Source organism: Onychomys torridus, chromosome 8 (assembly GCF_903995425.1).
Source record: "Onychomys torridus chromosome 8, mOncTor1.1, whole genome shotgun sequence".
Classification (NCBI taxonomy): domain Eukaryota; kingdom Metazoa; phylum Chordata; class Mammalia; order Rodentia; family Cricetidae; genus Onychomys; species Onychomys torridus.
In genome coordinates this window covers 57,992,949-58,017,041 of record NC_050450.1, presented here as the reverse complement: position 1 = coordinate 58,017,041, position 24,093 = coordinate 57,992,949, and the positions used below count along the sequence as shown (strand labels likewise).

General features: G+C 51.0%; 3 protein-coding genes across 4 annotated transcripts in view; 2 read left to right on the top strand and 1 right to left on the bottom strand.

The window, feature by feature from the left end:
* Positions 1-222: 222 nt before the first annotated feature.
* On the top strand, positions 223-13,727 carry Chrnb1 (cholinergic receptor nicotinic beta 1 subunit). 2 transcript variants are annotated; one of them, XM_036195934.1, is made up of 11 exons: positions 223-356; positions 447-586; positions 1,192-1,236; positions 2,189-2,298; positions 2,628-2,736; positions 2,983-3,130; positions 3,743-3,952; positions 10,336-10,559; positions 11,876-12,042; positions 12,350-12,497; positions 12,849-13,727. In XM_036195934.1, the coding sequence occupies exons 1-11, from the start codon at positions 296-298 to the stop codon at positions 12,987-12,989; spliced, it is 1,503 nt and encodes a 500-aa protein (XP_036051827.1). In that variant the 5' UTR covers positions 223-295; the 3' UTR covers positions 12,990-13,727. The 2 variants fall into 2 exon arrangements, with proteins under 2 accessions (XP_036051827.1, XP_036051826.1); XM_036195933.1 differs by having other exon boundaries at positions 223-586.
* Positions 13,728-15,009: 1,282 nt separating this feature from the next.
* On the bottom strand, positions 15,010-22,427 carry LOC118588683 (zinc finger and BTB domain-containing protein 4-like). The gene is made up of 5 exons (XM_036195245.1): positions 22,252-22,427; positions 22,064-22,208; positions 21,741-21,800; positions 20,912-21,150; positions 15,010-20,318 (listed from the first exon to the last, which is right to left on the bottom strand). The coding sequence occupies exons 1-5, from the start codon at positions 22,425-22,427 to the stop codon at positions 18,395-18,397; spliced, it is 2,544 nt and encodes an 847-aa protein (XP_036051138.1). The 3' UTR covers positions 15,010-18,394.
* LOC118588682 (zinc finger and BTB domain-containing protein 4-like) overlaps positions 22,299-24,093 on the top strand; it is a 5,662-nt gene continuing 3,867 nt past the window's right edge. Inside the window, exon 1 of the mRNA XM_036195244.1 lies at positions 22,299-22,436. The gene's annotated coding sequence lies outside the window, so the exon portion shown is untranslated. The remainder of the gene's footprint in view (positions 22,437-24,093) is intronic.

Here is a 24,093-nt window from a genome sequence, read left to right as displayed (position 1 = left end):
TTCACTCAAACCCCGCTCAGGCTCCGCCCATCTCCTGGCTCTGCCCTCGGGGGACTGGGTCTCCATGCTTTCTCTAATTAAAGATGGTTTATACAACCCGAGTGTTATCTGCCATTTGTGAGTGGAGGGCGCCTGCAGTTGCTCCGGGCGGGACCGAGCCTAGAGGGCGGGGCGGGTGGGCTGGCGGCTGGTCCCCCCGACAACAGGTGCACATTCCTGGGCGCCGCGTCACTTCCCCCGTCCTGGCCGCTTCGGCCGCTCTCGGGACAAACTCACTGAGCGAAGCGGCAGAGCCATGACCTTAGGGGCGCTGCTGCTGCTGCTGCTGGGGGTGCTCGGGGCGGCCCTCGCCCCAGGTAAGTCAGTCTGGGCCCCGAGGAGGCAATGGCAGGGGCCATGCTCGCGGCCAGCCCCCCGAGCGCCCCTTAAGTGCTTTCCTTCGCCAGGCGCCCGCGGGTCGGAAGCCGAAGGCCGGCTGCGTGAGAAACTTTTCTCAGGCTACGACAACTCGGTGCGGCCGGCGCGCGAGGTGGGAGACCGCGTCGGGGTCAGCATTGGCCTCACCCTGGCGCAGCTCATCAGCCTGGTGAGGGCGGGAGGGCGGGCGGGCTGCGGGGGAGGGCGCCGGGCGGGGCGGCCTGGGGGCGGGGCTCTAGGCGGGACCCCCGCCTGGGGGCGGGGTCTGAGGCGAGCTTAGGTCGGGAGATGGACAGGCCTTTGGCGAAGGTTGGGTGGAAAACGGGACCAATGAACGCGTTCGTGGGCGTGGCCGCTTTGACAGGCCCCGAATACGGCTCTGTGAACCCGCCTGTGGGCGGGGTTTGGGGCGGGGCTGAGGCAGAAGGACCGGCTAGGGGGCGGACCTACGGGCGTGGCCATGTTGGATGGGACGCTAGCGGGGGTCCAGCAGAGCTTGGTGCTCAGGGAGTCATGGAACAGCCCTGGGCGGAGATTCAGGGTTGTGTGGACTAGACACTGGGTGTGGCCCGTGAGTGAACCCGGAGGTAAAAGGCAAGGCGTCAAGATCTGGTGTTTCGAGGCAGGGCTGATCCCCACTCAACTTCTACGAGATGGGGTTTGCAACCAAGAAGGTGCAGTTTCGAGAAAGGGGGTAGATTTCTGTGAGAAAGTGGCCCCAGCCCTCATGTCTTCCACGTCATTTCCTTTCTGCCTTAAATTTTCCCCTTCTAGAACGAGAAGGATGAAGAGATGAGCACGAAGGTGTACTTAGACCTGGTATGGAGACCCTGCGGGTTAGGGAAGGGCCCCGCCACCTTTATATTAATCTCCTGAATGCTCAGCCCAGTAAGATTTTTTTTTTTTTTGCATAATGATTTCATAAAACACACACACACACACACACACACACATATATATATAAAATAACCAAAACAGAGGCTTCTGTAAACAATTCCTTCCTAATTGTTTAAAACATAAGTTTGGCGTCATTAATTTGAATTCTCATCCTGTAAGGGGCCGTCCATGAACTGCTGTTTTAAAACCACTGTAGTAGAGAATGGCCAGTACTCTTCAATTACTTTTTAATTTGTTTTATTTTTTTAAAGATTTATTTATTATGTATACAGTATTCTGTTTGTATGTGTCTGCAGACCAGAAGAGACCACCAGATCTCATTACAGATGGTTGTGAGCCACCATGTGGTTGCTGGGAATTGAACTCAGGACCTCTGGAAGAGCAGTCAGTGCTCTTAACCTCTGAGCCACCTCTCCATCTCTCCAGCCCCCAACTTGTTTTATTTTTATTTTATGGGTATGGGTGCTTTGCCTGATTATGTGCCTGCACCACATGCGAGTCTAGTGCCTGTGGGAGCCAGAAGAGGGCGTCCGAGCCCCTGGAACTAGTATTTCAGACGGTTGTGACTTCCTTGTAGGAGCTAGGAATCAAACCTGGGTCCTCTGGAAGAGTAGCCCGGTGCGGTTACCCTCTGTGCCATCTCTCCAGGCCCCCTCTTTGGTTTTAGAGACTGAAAAAGTAGAGTTCAGTGCAGGCGGAAGGAACCAAGTTGATGTGAATCCCAGAGACTGAAGGCAGAGCCAGCCCCTTTCCCCTTGACCCAGAGGTCAGAGCTGAGCTACTCCCTTTGCACACTCTCCCTGAGCACCCTCTCAGACACCCCGAGTCTCTCCCTGGCCTCTAGGGAACAGCCCTTTAGCCTCTGGTTCCCTAGGAGTGGACAGACTACAGGTTAAGCTGGGATCCCGCAGAGTACGATGGCATCGAATCTCTCCGCATCACCGCTGACTCTGTCTGGCTCCCTGATGTGGTGCTGCTGAACAAGTAGAGTGTTTCCAAAGGCTGGGGGCCCAGGGGTGGGCGGGGGAGGTGGGGGGCAGGGTGGGGAGGGGAGGGGCGGGGGAGGGAGGGGGAAGTGAGGTGGGGGGGGCCGGGGGGGCGGGGGGGGGGGGGGGGGCGTGGGGGAAGTGAGGTGTTGGGGGCGGGGGGGGGAAGTGAGGTGTGGGTGGAGGGGGAGAGGGGGAGGTGAGGGGTGGGGGGCCCACGGGGCGGGCGGGGGAGGTGAGGGGTGGGGGCGTGGGGGCGTGTTGTGGTGGGGGAGGGTCTCCGGTGGTCAGATCCGGATCCCTTATGAAAAGATCTCTTTCCTGCAGCAATGACGGAAATTTTGACGTTGCTCTGGACATTAATGTCGTGGTATCCTTCAAGGGCTCCGTGCGCTGGCAACCCCCTGGCCTGTATCGCAGCAGCTGCAGCATCCAGGTTCCAGGCTTTGTCTGTTCTCAGACTAACCCCACTCCCCAGCTACTGCCAGTCCTGTGCCATAATTCCTCCTGACCGTCACCTCTTGTTTACCCCGACTTTCCCTTGCCCTGTGCAGTCTGCCATGGTGACCCTCTGCTATTTCCATGATGATCCCTTCTCTGTTGTGGCCCACATCCAGTGCCCTCCCAGACTTCCCTTGCCAGTCCTCCGGCAGCTCCAATGTCTTCCCCTCCCTCCACCCAGGTCACCTACTTCCCCTTTGACTGGCAGAATTGCACCATGGTGTTTAGTTCCTACAGCTATGACAGCTCTGAGGTCAGCCTGAAGACAGGCCTAGGTCCTGATGGACAGGACGGGCAGGAAATCTACATCCACGAAGGGACCTTCATTGGTGAGTGGGCATGGGTCTCACACCCAAGGCTGATAGATAAACAGTTATCGATGCCCAATGTAACCTGGTGGGGTCAGCAAGTTGGGGGTGACCATCAACACTGCAAATATGGAAGCTGGCACCAAGCTCAAACTCTGTAATGCCAGCATTTGGGAGGCTGGGGCAGAAGGATTGCTGCATATTCAAGGCTAGGCTGGGCTACATTCAGAGACCCTGATACTTTTCCTTTTTTTCCTTTTTTTTTTTTTTTTTTTTTTTTTTTTTTTTTTGTTTGTTTGTTTGGTTTGGTTTGGTTTTTTGAGACAGGGTTTCTCTGTAACAATCCTGTCCTGGAACTTGCTTTGTAGACCAGGCTGGCCTCAAACTCACAGAGATCCACCTGCCTCTGCCTCCTGAGTGCTGGGATTAAAGGCGTGTCACATATATACACACACACACACACACACACACACACACACACACACACCACTATAATAATATTAAAAAACAAAGAATCAGAAATGGAAATTGAGACTTGTTTATTAGAGGGGGCTGCCTAGCAGTGTGCCACACTAGGCACTAACTAGGACAGCTACTACACCTGCGTTTACCTCTTCTGTCTCCCTCCTCCAGAGAATGGCCAATGGGAGATTATCCACAAACCTTCTAGGTTAATCCAACGTCCAGGGGACCCCAGAGGAGGGAAGGAAGGCCATCGAGAGGAAGTTACTTTCTATCTCATTATCCGACGGAAGCCTCTCTTCTACCTGGTCAATGTCATTGCGCCGTGCATCCTCATCACTGTCCTGGCCATCTTCGTCTTCTACCTCCCTCCAGATGCAGGTAAACAGCAAGAGGTTCCAGCTCTCTGTATCGTCAGCCCAGCCTCCTCACCTTTAGTCCAGGCTGGGTTATCTTGTTTCGTTTTGTTGTTTGTTTTTTAAATCAATTTATTTATTATGTATACAGTATTCTGTCTGCATGTGTACCTGCACACCAGAAGAGGGCATCAGATCTCATTACAGATGGTTGTGAGCCACCATGTGATTGCTGGGAATTGAACTCAGGACCTCTGGAAGAGCAGTCAATGCTCTTAACCTCTGAGCCATCTCTCCAGCCCCCTTGTTTTTGGGGGTTTTAAGGTGTGTGTGTGTGTGTATGTGTGTGAGAGAGAGAGAGAGAGAGAGAGAGAGAGAGAGAGAGAGAGAGAGAGAGACATGCCTTTAATCCCAGCACTCAGGAGGCAGAGGCAGGTGGATCTCTGTGAGTTTGAGGCCAGCCTGGTCTTCAGAGCAAGTTCCAGGACAGCCATGCTATTAAATGGAGAAGCACTGCTTAACCCTTCCCCCCAAAAAGACGTTTGTGTGCACACTCTCACAAATGCCCATGAAAGTCAGAGTGGGACACTGGATCCCTTGCAGGTGGAGTTCCAGACATTTGTGAGTCTCCTGAGGCAGCCCTGGGATCAGAACTCCAGTCCTGTAGTTTGCTTTTCTGTAGCTGTGATAAAAGACTTTTACCGAAACCAGTTTATGGGAGGAAAGGGATTTACTTGACTTACAGGTACAGTTCATCATTGAGATGAGCCAAGGCTAAAGCTCCAGCTAAGTTAAGCCAAGAAGGAATATTGCTGCCTGGCTCTGACTTGGCTCAACTACTTTCTTTATACAATCGAGGACCACCTGCCCAGGAATGGCACCATCCATAGTGGACTGGGCTCCTCTACATTAGTAATTAAGAAAATGCCTTCCACCCCCGGCCAGGCAGTGGTAGCACACGCCTTTAATCCCAGCACTCAGGGGACAGAGGCAGGCAGATCTCTGTGAGTTCCAGGCCAGCCTGGTCTACAAAGCGAGATCCAGGACAGGCACCAAAACTACACAGAGAAACCCTGTCTTGAACGCCCACCCCCAAAAAAAAGAAAAAGAAAAGAAAATGCCCCCATACATGCCCACATGTGATTCCTCAGCTGAAGTTCCTTTTCCCACGTGTCAAATTGACAGATTGAAGCCAGTCTTGACAAGCAGGAAGTGTTCTGAACTACTGAGCCATCTCTCTACCCCAGGATAGGTTTTCTTGCCAACTCAAACCATCCTGGATTGGATATCAGCAATCCAAGGTGCCCCTCCATGCACAGGCCCTGCACCCCTCTGCTGCTGGCGTCTCCTCACCCAGTAACATTTCTCCTCTTCCCTTTAGAATCTTAGCCTCCTATTCCCGGAGCTCCCATGTCCATGACAAAGCAAACTCCAGGCTAAGCCAACTTCCCAACTTCCCCTTTTCTGTTTCCCATTCCCAGCAAATAACCCCCCTCCTCCCTTTAGATACCAGCTGGTGCCTTAACTGGCTGTCCCCCTGGGGGACAGTTGACTTTTCTCTATAAGGAAGTACAATATAGTAACAGGGTAACCCCGGTCAAATTCCTTAATGACTATGTGTCTGAGTTTCCTATCAGGAAATGGGACAGCCACTGTCCCTACTGCATAGAATTATTTTAAAGATTAACTGGGTTAATAAAACTATACCCAGTACCTAGTTGGATCTATGTAAATGTGCTGGGTTTTTTCCTGTTACTACTTTTGAGCAGTTGATGTGAAGTAATACAATTGAATTACATGTATGCATTCTAATCTTTACAATAACCTTTCAGGTAAGTTCCACATTGTCATCCCTTTTGTAGAGAAGGGTAAAGGGGCTGAGGGAGTTAATTCACTTGTCTGGCATCACATTCAGGTCAGTACCAGTCTTATTCAGAGACTTTGCCACTGGTGTTTTTCTTCCTGCACTTGGGAAACTGAGGCAGGAGAATTACCAAGAATTTGAGGCCAGTGACTATGAGGGTCTTCATAAACAAGACCCTGTCTCAAAAAATATTCCAAAAAAACCAAAGTAAGCAAATATGAAAACAAAGAGATAAAATTATGTATTTTCCTCATTTCTGGCATCAAGTCCTCTGTCCAGAAAGGGAGAGAGATGCAGTTCAAGAACATACTTCCAGGTCCAGCATGATGGCTCCCCAGGGAAGATGCTTCTACCAAGCTTGAGGGCTTGAGTCTGACATGGAACCCACAAATTGTTCTTGAACATCTCCAGATGCTCTGTGATAGGAACATGCACACACACACACACACACACACACACACACACACGTTAAAAAGAAAAAGAACCTGCTTACAAATATACTCACTTTCTTCTAGAACAGGGCAATCTTAGAACCTAATATTATAGGACCAAAATAGAGTGAACACTATAGCTTATTTATTTCAATACCTTTCATGAAATTTGTAAGGTCTCTTGTATGACACAGGAAGAATCAGCCACTTTTGTATACTGTTTTATTTTTAGAGTCTTCAAATTGCTATATTGTTCTTGGAAAAGCTACAGAGATTGGTCCATTCATTCATACAACTATATCTGTGGAATTTCTGTGATGTGCTAGGCACTGCAAAGGCATCAGGGAATAAAAATTGTAAAATTGGATTGAGGGTGTAGCTCAGTGGTAGAGTGCAGGAGCAGGGATGGGTAGGGCTAGTGTTCCATACTGGAAACCCTGAATTCCACCCCTCCATGGGGGGGAGGGGTAGCGAGGGATAGAGTTTAGTTGGCAGAGTCTTTACCTTGTTTGCATGAATGAAGCATGAGTTCAATCTCCAGAACCCATCTATAAACCAACTAACCAGTAAATAAAACCACTGACCTTCCTGGGTATACATTCTAGTGGGGAGTCCATCAATAAACTGATGTCTACCATTGTATATTAGAAAAGGACTTTTTTTGGTTATCATTGTTTGGTTTGGTTTTGTTTTTCAAGACAGGGTTTCTCTCTAGCCCTGAAAATCCTGGAACTCACTTTGTAGACCAGGCTGTCCCTGAACTCAGAGATCTGTCTGCCTCTGCATCCTAAGTGCTAAGATTGAAGGTGTGTGCTACCATGCCTAGCTTCTGGACAAGTTCTAAAAAGGAAAATAAATAGGAAGGGGTTTGGGAAGATTAAAATGGGGGTGGACTCCTATATAGTAGCATTGAGAGACAGGAGAATCGAGAGTTTGAAGTTAGCCTGGGCTACATTCTCAGCTACAAAGTGAGAGCCTGTTTTTAAAAAGGGCTGGGGATGTAACTGACAGGGAAGAGTGTTTGCCTATTATGCACGAAGCCTTTAACACCTATTACAGAATAAACTAGGCATAGTAGCAAAACCTAGCACTTGGGATGGGACTGAAGGCAGGAGGATCAGAAGTTCAAGGTCATCCTCTGTGCATTGTGAGCTCAAGGCAAGCCTAAGATATGTGACATCTGGTCTCAAAATTCAAACAGACATAGAGAGATGGCTCAGCTGGTTACGGCACTTGCTGCCAAGCCTGATAACCTGAGTTTGATCTCTGGAACCCACATGATGGAAGGAAAGAAGACTGTGACGGGTTGTGCGTGCCGTGGCACTTGTGCCCACACACGTACATGGTTACAAACACAACCCCCCAAGATAAAATATGATGAAACAAACACACCAGGGCCGCTGCATGGCTTTTTTGATACAGAGTCTGATGTATCCCAGGGTGACCACAACTCGCTACACAGCTAAGATAACCTTTAACCTCTGATCTTTCTGCCTCTGTCTCAGGAGCTCTGGAATCACAGGCATGCATTGCCACACCAGTTTATGGGGTGCTGGGGGTTGAACCTAGGACTTCCTTATGCTAGGGTGGCACTCTACCAACTGACCACATCCTCAGCCTCAGAGACTGCAATTTAAAAGCAGAATCTCTGGGTCTGGTCCTTACCACCAAAGAATAAAAATGAATAAGTAAATAAATAAATAAAAATTGGCTGGGTGGTATTGGCACACACCTTTAATCCCAGCACTTAGGAGGCAAAGTCTGGCAGATTTCTGTGAGTTCAAGGCCAGCCTGGTCTACAGTGAGTTCCAGGACAGGCTCAAAAAAAAAAAAAACAAAAGCCTGTATCACCACTGCCCGGCTTAGAACCTATTCTTGAAAACTGTCCTCTGATAGCCACTCATGGGCTATGGCTCTTTGTTCTCCCGTGTGTGTGCACATACACACAAGTACATACACATACACACAAAATAGATAAAAGATAGTAAAAATTTTAAAAATGAGTAAAGTGTGATGTTAGCAAATGCCTCAAAGAGAAGGGAGTGTGTGACGTTGAGGAGGTAGAGAATGGCCCTCAGGTTTCTGGCTGGAGAACTTGTCAGGTAGGGAGACAGTAAGTACAAAGGCCCTCAAGAGCGAGGATGTCTACATTCACAAAACAGGGAGGATAAAAATAAATAAATAAAATAGAAGGTGGGCATGGTGGTGTACCCATAATCACAATACTTGGGAGACTGAGGCAGGGGGAGCACCTTGAGTTTGAGGCCAGTCTGGGGTACATGTAGTAAGTTCCAGGCCAGACTACAATGTGAAGCCCTGTCTCAAAAGAAGAACACAACAAGGCCAGGTGGTGGCACAGGCCTGTAATCCCAGCACTCAGGAGGCAGAGGCAGGCAGCTCTCTGTGAGTTCAAGGCCAGCCTGGTCTACAGAGTGAGTTCCAGGAAAGCCAGAACTATTTCACAGAGAAACTCTGTCTCGAAAAACCAAAAACAAAAAATAGAGCACAAATGTAGTAGCATAAGCCTTTAATCCCAGCACCAGAGCCCTGAGTTCAAGAGCAGCCCAAGCAATACAGCAAATAATTAATCTCAAAACAAACACAAAAGGTACTTCTTTGGATGAAATATCATTGCACTTTAAGACCCCACTGAAGCCAAGTGTGGTGATATGTGCCTTTAATCCCGGCTCCCCTCCCCTCCCCACCAACTCCTCTCCCACCCCCACCACCAGACAGGCGGGAGGGTCTCTGAAGCTAGTCTAGTTTACATAGTGAGCTCCAGGCCCACCAAGGCTACATAGTGAGGCCCTGTCTTAAAAAAAAAAAAAAAAAAAAAAAAAAAAAAAATTAAGAAGTAGCAGCTCCTGTCTATCACCCAGCATGGGCTGCCGGTGGGGCTGAGTCTGGGGATCCCTAGAACTCACTGCCTGCCTAGCCAGTCGGCTGGCGAGCTCCAGGTCGAGTGAGAGACCCTAACTCAAAAAATAAGGTGGAGCGTCATGGCAGAAGACACCCAACAGCAACTTCTGCCTCCCATGAAAGATTATATATAGTGCACACACATGTATTAATAAAAAATAACTAGCCAGGCGGTGGTGTCACACACCTTTAATCCCAGCACTCAGGAGGCAGAGGCAGGCGGATCTCTGTGAGTTCGAGGCCAGCCTGGTCTAAAGAGTGAGTTCCAGGAAAGGCGCAAAGCTACACAGAGAAACCCTGTCTCGAAAAACCAAAAGAGAAGAAAGAAAGGCTTATAGACCATGGTGTGTGTGTCTCATTTTAAGACAGAGTTTATGTAGCCCAGGCTGACCTTGAACTCAATATGTCATTGAAGCTGGCTGATCCTCCTGCCCCTACAACCAAAGTGCTAGGATTGCTATAATGACATGCTAGGCCTAATTTGCTTTATATGTTAGTGAGATAATAACATGGTAGCTATATCTCAACCTTCTCTAAAAAATGTTTTTACTTGAACCCGGGGCTTTAAGCACACAAGCAGGGCTAGCACTCTACCAACTCTTGTGGATCCCCAGCCCTTCCCAGCCCTCTGCCTCACTCAGTAGTCAGGTTGGTCTTGAATTCATTCTGTAGCCAGAAGCAGGCTTCACACTTGCAATCCTCCTGTCTCAGCCTTGAGTGGTTGGGATACAGGATTGTGCCAAGCCTAGCTAGAACAGCTTTGATAGAGAGGAAATTCGGTTGTGGGCAGGTTAAGTTTGGGATGTCAACAGAAAAGTTGAGTAGGCATTTGGATTTAAGCCTGAAGTTCAAAGTAAGTCTGGACTGGAGGAACAAACATCAGAGAGATTTGCAAATGACTTTCCAAAAAGCTTGCCCTTAGGTTGGAAACACAAAGATTGATGATACCTTAGAGGCTTCCTTCTGATAAAGACTAATCCTTCTGGTAGTGTGTTAGCCTATGTCTTTAATCCCAGCACTTGGGAGGCAGAGGCCAGCCTGGGCTACACAGTGAGTTCCAGGACAGCCAGGGCTACACAGGAGTCTTTGTTTCAATACAATAAAATGTGTTTTTTTTTCTTTTTCTTTCTTTTTTTTCTTATCTTTTCTTTTTTTTTAAAAAGACTAATCCTGCTTTCTCCTCTGCCTTCCAAGGAGAGAAGATGGGGCTCTCTATCTTCGCCCTGCTGACCCTTACTGTGTTCCTGCTGCTACTGGCAGACAAAGTGCCTGAGACCTCCCTGGCGGTTCCCATCATTGTCAAATATCTCATGTTCACCATGGTCCTCGTCACTTTCTCAGTCATCTTTAGTGTCGTGGTCCTCAACTTGCACCATCGCTCACCCCACACCCACCAAATGCCCTTTTGGGTCCGCCAGGTAAGAGCGATCTCCTCCAACCTGTCTTACTTCCTGATCTTATAGTCAACCAGGTGAGGGAAAGGATGAGGCCAGCCTGGGCTACACAGTAAGACCCAGCCTGCAAATGACCAAGAAAGATGATTAAAAGAAGGAAGGAAGAGCATCCTTATGTTTGGCTTTGTGTCCAGAAGCTGCTCCAGCCACCAGCCTGGACTTGACTTTACAGGCCTTAAGGACACCTGCAGCTGGTGTAGTGCAAAAGCCTGCTGGATGGTGAAGCATTACACAATTTATTTTACCTTCCCATCCTAACTACCTCAGAGATCCAACACGCCTTTCATCCATTCTGCTCACTTAGAGGCCCAGGGGAACATCCTTAGGGGTAGATGCCATCAGGGTAGGAGACTTTTGAACCCTTAATTTTTCAGGACACCTCCCAGCCCCTTAAAGAGGTTTTTTGTTTTTCGAGTCAGGGTTTCTCTGTGCAGCCGTGGCTGTCCTGGAACTCAACTGTAGACCAGGCTGGCCTTGAACTCAGGGATGCACCTGCTTCTGCCTCCCAAATCCTGGGATTAAAAGTGTGAGCCACCATTACTGGCCTAAAGGAGCTCTTTAAAAAAACAAACAAACAAACAAACAAACAAAAAAACCCGATAATTTTATGTGTATGAATGTTTGAGTGTTTTGCCTGCGTGTATGAATATTCACTACCATGCATTCCTAATGCCTGGGGAGCCAGAAGAGCACCAGACTCCTGGGAACTGGACATATAACAGATGGTTATGTGCCACTATGAGGTGCTGGAAATTGAACTGGGGACCTCTGGAAGAGCAGTCGCTGCTCTTAACCACTGAGCCAGCTCTCCAACCCGCATTAAAAATCTCTTAACGCAGCTGGGCGGTGGTGGCACACGCCTTTAATCCCAGCATTTGGGAGGCAGAGGCAGGCGGATCTCTGTGAGTTCGAGGCCAGCCTGGTCTACAGAGCTAGCCCAAGAAAGGCTCCAAAGCTACAGAGAGAAACCCTGTCTTGAAAAACAAAACAAAACAAACAAATCTCTTAAGCAGAAATGCTATGGTGGCCCACACCTTTAATCTCAACACTTGGGAGACAGGCAGGCGGACCGCTGAGTTGGAGGCTACACAGAGAAAGCCTGTCTTGAAAACTGGAAAAACAAAACAAAACATCGCCAACTGCGCAGTTGCGTTTGCCGGTGTAGCTCAGTGGGTCCAGGAGTGCACGTGCACGGCCATGAACACATGGAGTAGGGCAGTTAGCTGCTTCCTTTGTGCTCTGAAAGCATTAAAGCCCTCTGCAATATGCCACTTCTCTAGATCTTCATTCACAAGCTCCCTCCGTGCCTGGGTCTGAAAAGGCCCAAGCCTGAAAGAGACCAACTGCCACATCATTCTTTTACTCCAAGAAGTGGCTGGGGCCGAGGAACTGATGAATATTTCATCCGGAAGCCTCCGAGTGATTTTCTTTTCCCTAAACTTAACAGGTAAGAACTACACTCATCAGGCTCTTGGGCAAGGGAGAACTACAGCTCCCAGAAGACCGTGGAAGAGCTCCTGAAGATAGTTGTGGTCTAGCATCCTGGGAGTTGTAGGAGCCCTGCTGCTTGCTTTTCGAAAGCTTACAGAGCAAGAAATTTGCAAAAGTCTGGAGAGGTCGGTGCTGGTGGGGCGATCAGGAAGGGCTTTCTCGGGTTTTGAGAACTACTAGGCTATTGGTGCAGGGGCTAAGCCACCGGAACTGCTTGTTTTCTTTGAATCCAGGGTGTGGCTAAGCAGTTCCTCCCCTTACAGGTTTCAGCCTGAATTATCTGCCCCGGACCTGCGACGATTTATCGATGGCCCAACGCGGACTGTAGGTCTGCCTCGGGAGCTACGCGAGGTCATTTCTTCAATCAGCTACATGGCCCGACAGCTGCAGGAACAGGAGGACCACGACGCTGTAAGTCCAATGAGGTTGGAGGCTGCAGGCTCCACCCCCAAGCTCAAACTCCGCCCCCAGCAGCCGCTTCCGTTTCTGATTGGAAGTGTGCTTGGTTTTGTCCCTCCTCCTGCTTTCCAACTGGCTCTTTTTTTTTTTTTTTTTGGAGCTGATGATCGAACCCAGGGCCTTGCGCTATAAATCCCCAGCCCGGCTCTTTTATATCTAGGTGGTGCCCTGGTTCTCGGGTAAATTGCTTTTTTCTCAGATTCCAAATAGCTGCCTATACCTTGGCAGAAGCTTTAAGGGGTGGTGGGCTTTCCAGGGCTCCAGCCCTGGAGCTTATTTACTGATTTTTCTGCCTGCCCTTAGCTACAGGAGGACTGGCAGTTTGTGGCCATGGTCGTGGATCGTCTTTTCCTGTGGACATTCATCGTTTTCACAAGCGTCGGGACCCTGGTCATTTTCTTAGATGCCACGTACCATTTGCCCCCTCCTGAACCTTTTCCCTGAGGACCGGAGGGCCATTTTTGCCAACAGTCGCCAAGCTGTAACCACTTCTTAACTCCTGTAAAAATCTAGTTTCTGGGAAGGCGTTGAAGTGGGACTTGGGCTGGGTAGGTGCCTTAAATGTACCTGAAATGTCATTATTTAGGGTTTTGTCCTTCTTGGTTTTTTGTTTTTGAGACAGGGTCTCACCCTGTGGTCCAGGCTAGCTGGGAACTACGTATCCCAGGCTGGCCTCAAACTTACAGCAATGTTAGTTCCTTAGCCTACCAAATGTTGGGATTACAGGCCTGGTGAACCAGCACACTTGGATTTGGATTCTTGAAGCTACACTGGATATCACAGCTTTGATCTCTAATGAAATAGAATTATAAGCAGTAGATTGTAAGCCTTTTGAGGACAGGAAATGTGTTGGTTACTGTAATGTTCCTAGCCATGTACACAGGTCCTAGCCCATAAGTGCTTAACATTTATTTAATGAAGAGAGGGGAAAATTTCTGGAAGGAAATATAAAAAAAAATACTGGTTACAACTGAATGTAAAAATCGTCTATTTTTAACTTTCTATATTTTTTTGTAATGATTACCACCTTCAGACTGAAAAGGTATTTCTAAAAGGTCTGTATTTGCAATGAGGAAACATTAAAACCGAAACAAAACTTTTCAAGATCCAGGAGTGGTCGGGCAGTAGTGGCCACACGCCTTTAATCCCAGAAGGAGGCAGAAGCAGGAAGATCTCTGTGAGTTCGAGCCCAGGCTGGTCTACAGAGCAAGTTCCAGGATAGCCAGGGGTACACAGGAAAACCTGTTTTGAAAACCAAGGTCCAAGAGTGGTGGTAAGTGCCTGTAATCCCAGAATTTGGAAGATAGAGGCAGGGGATTACTACAAATTCATGGCCAAAATCTGGTACATATTGAATTCAAGACCAGTCTAGATGAGAGGGGAGAGAGAGAGGAGAGAGAGGGAAGGAGGGAGAGAGAGAGAGATCACATTCATGTCAGGCATAACCGCTCATACTTAGAACCCCAGCATTGGAAGGTTGAGGCAGGATTGCTGTGGGTTTCAGCCAGGTTAGGCTATAGAGCGAGACCCTGTCTCACACAACCTTATTCAAGCTCTAATTTTGGCACATAAACCATTAAACTGCTCAGAATCCGTTTCTGTATGTGTAACATGAAGCAGATAGTATACACCCATAGAGAATTCCTATATATCAGAGCTCTGAAACTGATGGGCTTTGGTTTTGGTGTGGTTTGGTTTGTTTGTTTTTGTCTATGTTCTTGGGTTTGTACAGTACTTATTAGTTTGTTTTGGAGTAGTTGGAATTGAACCCAGGGCCTTGAGAACAGTAGGCACATGCTCTACCCCTGAACTACTTACCAGCCTTTATTTTTCCTTCATTTTTGATTTAATGGTTTTGTTGTTGCTTGAAACAAGTTTGAACTTCTGATACTGCTGTCTCTTTCAAGTACTGGGGTTATGGGCATATACCACGTCTGTTATTGTTGGTTTGGGTTTTGTTTTAGAAACAGGATCTTAGTAAGTTGTACTGTCTGACCTTCAACTCACTATATAGCCTCAGACTTTCATTTTCTTGCCTTTGGAGTAACTGGGATTATAGCTACGCAGACCATGGCCTACTGGCTGTTTTTGTGTTTTGTTTTGTTTTGGTTGATTTTGAGACAGGATCTCACTATGTAACCCTGGCTAGCTAGCCTGGAACTTGTTATGTAGACCAGGTTGGCCTCAGAGATCCACTTGCTTCTGCTTCCTGAGTGCTGGGATTAAAGGTGTGTAATTTTAAATTTGAATTAAGGTCTGGAGAGAGATGATTCTGAGGTTAAGAGCATTGGCTGTTCTTCTAGAGGACCAAGGTTTGATTCCCAGAACCCACATATGTAACTTCAGTCCCAGGGGATCCAACACCCTCTTTCTAGCCTCCTCTGGCACTGTACACATGTGGTGCATCCACATGCAAACAAAACACTCACACATAAAATTAAAGGAAAAACTATTTGAAGCTTGGTACCTTTAAAATTGGTGTATTTCACAGACATTTGGATTTCAGGCTTCTCTTGAAAACATTTATAAAACTAGCAACACGAGGACCCGCTACTGTTGTTGATGGCAACGCGCTAGGGCTTCTCAGTGGCTGCCCACTCTGGCCAGGGAGCTCACACCAGAGTTCCTCAAAAGCTCCCATCTACCTGACCAGCCTTGCTCACGTTCCCAACTACCCCTGCATGACAGCGAAGATACACAGCAGGCAAGACAAAGCCAGTGAGGACACAGGAGTGAGGATGAGCTCTCGTGGCCATGATGCAGTTTCTGCCCTGTGTACCTTCAAACTAGAAAAAGAGCTGGACCTGGTTTAAGGCAAAGGTTAGTCTGGGACACAGAAGTCTTGAGCCTAGCACTTGTACTCATTGAGGATGTTTCTAAAGGAGGGGGCACTGCATTTTTGAGAAGGGGCCTTGTGAAGCCCGGGTTAGCCTAGAACTCCATGTGTAGCTGAGGATAACCCTGAACTTCTGATCCTCTTGCCTTCACCTCCCAAGTGCTTGTATTAGAGGTGTATGCCACCATGTTGGACTGAGAAACAAACCCAGGGTTTCCTGCGTGCTAGGCACTCAACAACTGAGCTCCAGTTCCAGCTCCTGAGTTAATGTCTCTCCCTGGAGGTCAGATCAGTGAGCTGGAGCTTGATGTACGACTACAGTGGAACACCTGGAGCGACAGGCCTCATATCAACTCAACTGCTAGACATCGGTCCTGGGAGGGGGCCTAGGCTACAGGTCTCAGGATCCCTTAGGAGCAAGGGAAGCAAATGCCTGCCCCGACACAGCAGCCACACAAATAATTGCACCTGGCGTCCCACTGTGAACACAGTTCATTTGTCTGGTTGGTTTATTGTCCTAGAGAATCGGAAACACACACAAATCTGAGATAAATATTGGTCAGTTTCTCTAAATCTGGGTCCTCACTACGGATAGAGCTAGAGTGTAGAATTCTAAATCTTCGTGCTATGGCACAGAACCAGTGGTCTTCCCACTCTATCACCCTTCTTCCCAGGGAACATGGGGAAAGAGGGCACAGATTGACAAGACTTGATCATCCTCAAATGACAAAATTGCAAAACCCCAAATTTCCAATACCTGAAACTCACAATGTTGAAACTTTCCAGCTCAAATACATAGTTTTAAGTTTCTGCTTTACCACAACTTTGTCATCAAATCCCGGAAGCTATTCTCATTGCCCTACCCATATTTAAAACATAACATCTATAATCTCAATCCTTCCAAAAGGTCTGTGGTTTTGGAATTTTGACCTATTCTGAAATTCAAATTCCACAGTCCATATTCACCCTCTCTACTCTCCTGACTTCCTCAGAGGAGCGCTAGCCAAGGGCAACGGGCTGTTGTCATACCTGCCCCTGCCTGCAGGCCTTCCTCAGTCTCTCTTGTGGTTCCGCTGTATATAGAGATATATTTATATATATAATTTGTGTGTAGATATATATATGTATTCTTTATTATGCATTTTTTGCAGTTTTTCTAAAGTGCCAGAAACAAGATTTATGGGAATTTTTAGTGATTTTTTTTTCTTTTTTCTTTTTTTTTTTCCATTTTTTTCCCTGTTTGAAACTTTTTCCCCCTTAAAAACTGGAACTTGGTACATTCAGTAGGAAATTCTTCACTCAGGCTGTGGCCAAGACCAAGAAAAGTGCAAAGAGACAGAGGAGGAGTGGAGTGACCCCTCCGAGATTAACATTCAGGAAGCCTGTCAAAAACCTCCCCCTTCCTGTGTACCAGGGAGGTTAGGGGGGCAGGAAGACGCTCCTGGCCTTTCCAAAATCACCTTCCTCCAAAAGCCATGATCTTGCCCTCTCCACAGTAGGTCAGAGGGCAGCCATCTTGGCCCCAGAAAACAGTAGTTGAGAGAAAGGCTGTCACTTTGATTAAAACAGTCTTTCTCCTTTTAAAAGTAAATACTCCTCTAATTCCCACATCAAATTTACTCCCCAAAACTGGCTCTCCCCTTGTGAGCTGCTGTGTTTTGAGGGGAGGGGAGGTGGGTAATATGGGAAATATCCACCTAATCACACATTAGGGAGGCCCCATTTTCAACAAGAAGTAGGAACAAATACTTATCTTCCCCACTGGAAGGAAACATAGAGACCCCTGACCAGGGTTAACTAGTGCAAATTAGGGATTAGGGACTATTCAAAATCCCTGCACCCCCATCCCTAGGCTGGGATCTTTGGGTGTGGGGAACTGAGTCAAAGAGGGGTATAAGGTGCTATTTTGGAGGCAAAGTTGGTGGGGATACCCCAAAGCCCACCAGGAGAGGAGGATGGTTCCCTCAAAACCATCTGGAGTGGTTGGTGAGGACAGCGGCACTAGAGGAGACAGGGTAAGGAGGGTGGAAGGTTATGTGCAAATCTTGGGCTTACCCACACATCAACCCCCATCACTTTCTGGCTATTTGGTCTAATCTAGAAGAAACCAGAGGGAGGGGTGTCAGGGAGAAAGGAGATTCTTTTATCCTATATGGAGTGCTTCATACCTGGGGCTCAAATTTGGTTTTGCCCCAAAGAAGCCACATTTAAAGGCCAGAAGAGATATGATCTATTCACCTCTTTTGTCTTGGAAGAATCTGGAGTCACTGGATTTGGGGGTAAAGGTAGGGCCCAAGATTTCCCTGCCCTGTACTGAAAAAGTGCTCAGCCATGGAACACCCCCACCTCCTTTTGACCTGGATTGGGTTAGGCCATCTCCAAAGTCTACGAGCACAGGAAGGGATATGGAAGATCCGAAGGCATGGAAGCCAAGGAAGCATGGCGTTGTAATAGGAAAGAAACAAGGACAGAGAAACCCACCCTTGGGAAGAACGGAATCCAAAGCCATGCTTCCAGGCTGGTGGGTCAGATATCACAATGGTCTGGTCCAGGCCCTGGGCCACAGAGAATGGAATGTGCTAGGAAGCATCTGGGAAGGGCTTAGAGAAAGCTTCAGAACGAGCAGGCATCATTAGGTGAGAGAGATGGTTTCCCCCTAGGTTTACAAATCAGGGGAGCAGGTTAGACATTCAGAGCTGGTGGGGGCTGTAAGTAAAGATTCAGGTAAGAATATTGCTCAGTTGCCCCAAGGGCTGGAGAAGGGTAGGAGCTGGCTCTTCCCCTCACAGGGGCCATTCCCTGGAAAGACTGAGAGGGGAACCACTGAAAATCCCTTCTCAGGGGGTGGGGAGATTACAATCACACAAAGCAGCCTGACTCCTGAGCTCCAGGGGCCCCGATCCCTGCACTAGAATGTGATGGGGCTCCCAAGGGGCAGGGAGACCAGGGAGCTGATAGTGGTGGGGGCTCAGGGAGGGTGGCGTCTGGCGAAAGGGGGATCTGGCCTTAGTGCTCACCCCACATCTCCCTTTTGGGTTCTCTCAACCCCTGCCGGTCCCCCTACTCCCTTGGGGGGAACTGGCAGAGGAAGAGTTGGGGGAGGTGGGGTTGGTGGAGTGGGGGGTGCTGCCTGAGGATTCACTGCGTAGCCAAAGACCCCTGGGAGGAAGGGGAGGGCTCCGCCACCCTTCTCATCAGGTAGGACCATATTGAGAGCGACTGGGAGAGCGGCCAAGTTGCTGAAGTTGTAAGGGTAGGCAGCAAGGAGCTGAGGGCCATAGACAAGTGGGTAGGGTTCAGGGTAGAAGGTGACTTTGGCAGTCCCCATCCCCTCCATCCGGTCTCCCTCAGAAGCTCCCATTGGCCCCTCATTCCCAGATTTTCCTCTGCCACCACTGGGCTCCCGGCTGCCTCCTATCAGAGCCAGGGGAAATTCCTGCACAGGTGGGTACACATAGCTGCCCCCACCTGCTGCTACTGGGGGCTCCTCACCCCCAGAGATGACAGGGTCCTGGAGTGAGGCAGTTTCAGGAGCTTCAGCAACAGCAGCGCTGGCACCGCCCGCCTCCCCACTTGACGAGGACACTTGCATCTCTTGGGGGGCCTCCTCCTTGACATCACTGGCCCCGGTGCCAATGCTGCCTTTGGAATAGGCAATGACAGGGGTGGGGGTGCCCCCAGGCCGCTCCACAGCATGCCTCTGCGCATGTCGGTTCAGGGCAGCTGCTGTCTTGCACACCTTGGCACAATGGGAGCAGGCGAAGCGGGTGGAGGACCTCCTGCCGGTCCTGGAGCTGTGGGAGCCGCCGCTGTGGGCTTCCTGGTGCTTCCTCAGTTTCCTCAGAGTGGCAAAGGTCTGGGCACAGTCCCCACAACGGTGCCTGTGTTCACCACGTCCTCGCCCTCCTGGGCCCTCCACGGATGGGGTCTCCTCCCAGGCTCTTCGTTCCAGCTTCTGCCTCCAGCGTGGTGGTCTTCGACCTCGGGGCAGTCCGCTGGCCCCGCTGGCCCCGCTGGCCGCCGCTCCAGCCTTCCGCTTAGGCTTGTATGAATAGTAGGGCCTCCAGAGCTGATCTTCCCCTCCAGCCTTTGATTCCTCCTGGTCCTCCTCCTCCTCCTCCTCCTCCTCCTCCTCCTCTTCCTCACTCTCCTCTACTTCTTCTCCACTCAGCTCTCCGGGACGCAGGTCAGTTTCTGAGATGCGTCGCTTGACAATGGCCTCCTCCCCAATTCGCACCGTGATCTGACACAGTGGAGGCGGGGCTTGAAGCTGAGAGGAACCTCGGCCTGTCCCTGGGGGGGAACCCCCACTCCCACCGACCCCACCCACTGGCTTGGCTGTGTAGGTCAGAGCCCTCCCAGCCCGCAGATTTCGGCCCTTGGCCTCGTCCGTGGCTGAGGCTGGCCCTGCAGCTGTGGCAGGGCTGGTGGGGGTTGCTGCAGGCTCAGGGGGAGGAGGTGGGTACTCTCGTTTCTTGGGGGGCCTTGGGGGAGTCGTATAAGTGATGACTGAGGCAGCTTGGGACCCTCCCTTGCTGGCTGGCCCACCCCCGGCTCCACCACAGCTACTGCTCCCGTGGACAATGACAGAGGGAGCAGGATGAGCAAAGGTGATGACCGAGGCGGGAGGGCCAGGCTCTGGGGCGGGTGGGGGCAGGGCTGGGGAGCTGGCTGGCATTGCTGCAGGGGCCGGTGTGTGGAGGCGTGGAGGAGGAGGGCCCTCGGGGGCTCCCTGACTGTAGGTCTTGTAGGGCCTTTTGGCTGCCCGCATGGGGAGCAGGCGGTACAGCTTGAGGGTATTAAGCTTGGGCTTGTAGCCTCCGTTGGGTGTCTTCTCACTGGCTAGGAGGCCGGGGCTAATGCCATGGAAGGCTCGCTGGTGGGTCTTCAGGTTATAATAGGTGACAAAGGTTTCCCAGCAGAAGATGCACTGGTACCTGGGCCGCGACAGCAGGGAACAGGGCGGGAACAGCCACTTGAGTTACAGCCCTGAAGACAGGGCCGCATCTTGCCCGTCATCGACAGCCCTCCAACTTCTAACTTCCCCAGAAACTCTTCATCCTCCCTTCCTGCTGGGGGCTGGGCCCTGCTAGCCTCTGGGGCAGAAGCATGCCCAGCTCAGTACCCTGGCTAGCTTCAACTCTCCGTCTCAGCTGGTCTCTTGTGAAATGGGAATGGGCATCGATTTAAGTCCTCAAACTGCCTGCTATGGTACAGACGACACCATGAACATGCTAAGGGGATAGCAGGTGCTGTTCTGCGTGCTCTAAGTCCCAGTGGGCAGGCCTGTACTCCCACAGTCCTCTCTGTTGAGGGCAAACTTCCCTTTCCATCCTCGCTTTTCCCATAGCACCAAGCCTGGCTGGGCAGGCAAGATGCTGGCATGGGGTGAAGGAACTGGGGCTGAAAGGAGGCAAGTGGTAGCAGTGAGCTGGCACCAGGACAAGAGCCGATCCCAGTGTGGATGGGCGGCGTTCTAGAGCCTACACTCTGCCCACCCCTCCCTGTCCACCTGCCGCCGGTCACTCACCTGCGCTCCCCGGTGTGCCACACCTCGTGCTTGGTGCGGTACTCGGCCAGGGCAAACACCTTCTCGCAGTAGCGGCAGGGGTACTTCCTCCGCCACGAGTGGACATTGCTGTGCCGCTTCAGGCTGGACAGGGTCACGTAGGAACGCTCACAGGCCGCGCACACATAAAGCACATGGCCGCCCACCACCTTCACCACATGCTCAGGGCCATCTCTGAAGCCCACTGGTTGTGGCAGGGCCTGTATAGGTCTGAGTGGCTTGGGACTTGCTAGGAGACCTGGAGCTTGCAGTGATCTTCCTGTCCCTGCTGCCCAGGGCCTGTATTATAGGCTTGAGCCACAATGCTCCACCGGGAGAGTTTTGAGAGTTTGCTCCTCTGTCTGCTGATGTGGTTTTGGTTTCTGTTTGGGGGGTTGTTTGTTTTGTTTTTATTTTTGAGCCGGAGTCTCATTGTGTAGCCCTGGCTGACCTAGAACTCGCTGCTTAGACTAGGTTGTCCTCCAACTCCACAGGAGATCCCACCCTACCGTCTGCCCACCAAGCCAGCTCATCTTGCCACGGCCGCTCCAGAGTTCTACAATGTCTGCAGACACCAGGGAGGCATCTGCTAGAATGTCTCGCATTGACTAGTTCCAGGAGATATGTTTCCTACGTATGTTATATTTCTTAAGCTTCTTATGTTTCTTAGGCTTATGGTGTGCAGCTAGTGCAGGAGCCCCACACCAAGGCCTGCATTTATATGCAAGGACACAGAGTGGTTGTTTCCACTGGTTAAGACCAAGTTCCAAGCTTTGTGTTTATCTGTACTGGTGATCATCCATGTGCTCACCCATTCTGTCAGGTTAGGGCCTTCCTTGCCTGTGGGTCTGGTGAAAGACCGCAGCCATTCCTGAAGAGGGAGGCCCCCAGGGCTATTGCCCTGTAAGGATGCTAACTCTGGGTCTATAGGTTCCACTGGGCCCCAACTGTGAGTCTACCATGTTGTATGTCTGTGGCCCGGGAGAACGTGTATGGTGTGCGTGCCTGTGGTGAGCAAATGTGCACACGCAGCATGCTCTAGGCGATGTACGCTCCGGAGTGAAGAGTGTTCAGAGGGAAGGGCGGACGTGGGGGTAAGTCCCTTCCCAGAGAGCGAGTGGTCTAGGGCAGTACAGCCCGGCCACCGCCCCGCAAGGTGTCTACCCTCCGTCGTTCGTTTCCCTGTGTGGCAGCCACCGGGCCAAGGCCATCGGACGCCAGAGCCCAGTGTTGGTGTCGGCTGCGCTGCGCTGGCTTCCTCTCGGCAGCAGCAGCGGCGCTGGGGGGGGACTGTTTCCGGGGGGGGGGGGGGGGGGGAGGACCGGGGCGGGGGGGAGCCGATGATGTCAGCGGCGGCGGCGGCGGCTGCGGGGCTGGGCCGGGGCCGGGCGCTGGGGGGGGCCGGGGCAGGAGCTGGAGCCGGAGCTGGAGGAGGGCGAAACCCGAGTGGCCGGGGGCGGCCACGGTGATGAGCCCGGCCTGGCGGACGCGGCGCCATCGCAGTCAGGTTGGCCCCGGGGCGAACCGGGCAGGGTTAGGGCGCACCGGAGCCAACTACCTTGGCCCCCTCTTTCCGCTGCCCGGCGCCGCGGGGGCCCGGGCCGCGCCCCGCGACCGCTCCCCTTCCAGGTTGATCTTGGGGCGCAGGGGTCGGGGGCTGGAATAGGCCCCGCCCCCGGGCGCGCACGGCGCTGGGGAGCGACTTAGGGCGCCCTGGTATGGCGTCCAGCTAGCCGCGGCTGGGGGACTCGGTCTCCTGGGGCCGGGGAGAGGGTCGCAATCACTCCACCTATAAAGGGTTAAATTCTGCAGCCCAGTGTCCCCCTCCCTCTGTGGGGCAGGTTGGGGGTGGGGTGGGGCGGGTGTGATCCCAGGCAAGCGCTGCAAGCTTCTGGGAGAGCGATGGCGTAGGAGCCAGGCAGAGAGGGGGAGGGGTGGGGCCCTCTGGGCGCCCCAGAGTTGGGGTGTACAGGGTGCGCAGTGCGAGCAGGGACCCGGAACCGCCGCGCCGTCGGGGCAGGGTTGTTGCTGTGAGTCTTGGAGATTGTGCCTCTTACGGTGCTGTGGGGCAAGGTAAACTGCTCCTGGGCACCACCGTTTGCTAGTCTGGCAACGAGGGGTCTGCTAGGGCCCTTCCTGAAACAGAGATAGAAAGCCAGGAGGGGTACTCATTGGTACAGAATTACAGGATATGGCCCTGTGGCTTTAGGTGACAGATACCTTGAGTGTGGTGTCTGGGGTTCTGTGTGTAGTTTTGCCAGCTTGTGTTTTCTTGTACGAATGTCTTGTGTTGCACATATGAATGTTTATGAGTGTTTTCTGTAAAGCTGGCGTGGAGTGTGTGTGTGTGTGTGTGTGTGTGTGTGTGTGTGTGTGTGTTACGATGGGCACCAGAACGTAGGGTGTATGTACCCATTTGAAGAGTGCAGTTGTGGACCTTTGAATCAGAAGGTATCACGCCTGAGTTCCATTTCTGTAGTCCTGATGAGGTGTGGCCCAGTTGTGTAGAGGACAGAGGGTGGATGGATTTGTGTGTTTGTGATGGGTAAGTTTCCTGGGGGGCCGCACGTCTGGGACTCAAATCTACTGCTCAGCAGGAGCATGAGAACTGAAGCCTGTGGTCAGCTGGCGCCGGTGTGAGGGGTCCTGGGTGGGACCTGCAAGATGAGTTAATGGGATCATGGGCGGCCAAGCAAAGGGAAGGTTGCGTGTTTGCAAATTCTCCACAGGATTCTTTGTGACGTTGTTTGTGGGAGCCTGTCTGGGCTGTTGGGCTGGGAGTAGAGCTGGTCAGAAAACACTTGGGAGGAGGTGGCGTGACAAGGGCAATGTGGGCCTCGGCCCGAGAAGACCAGTGGAAAGCTTTGTATGCATGCCTACCTTTTGTGCGCTTAAGTGACTTAAGTGTAGGGCTGCCCGGGAGATGTTAGGGAAGGGTGGGAGATAAATATTAGCCAGAGCAAGAGCAGCAGGCATGGGTGCTGTTGGGTGGCACAGTTCTTCTTTTGCAGGGTTTGTGTGTTTGTCCCTCACCCAGCATGTCAGGGCCATGGGGAGGAAAGTCCTGGCGTCTACAAGGGAAGTGAGTTTAGACAGAGTGGCTCCTTGGCCATGTTTATGTAAAGGCCGCGTGTGACTTTTGTCACTAAAATGGAAAAAAAGGA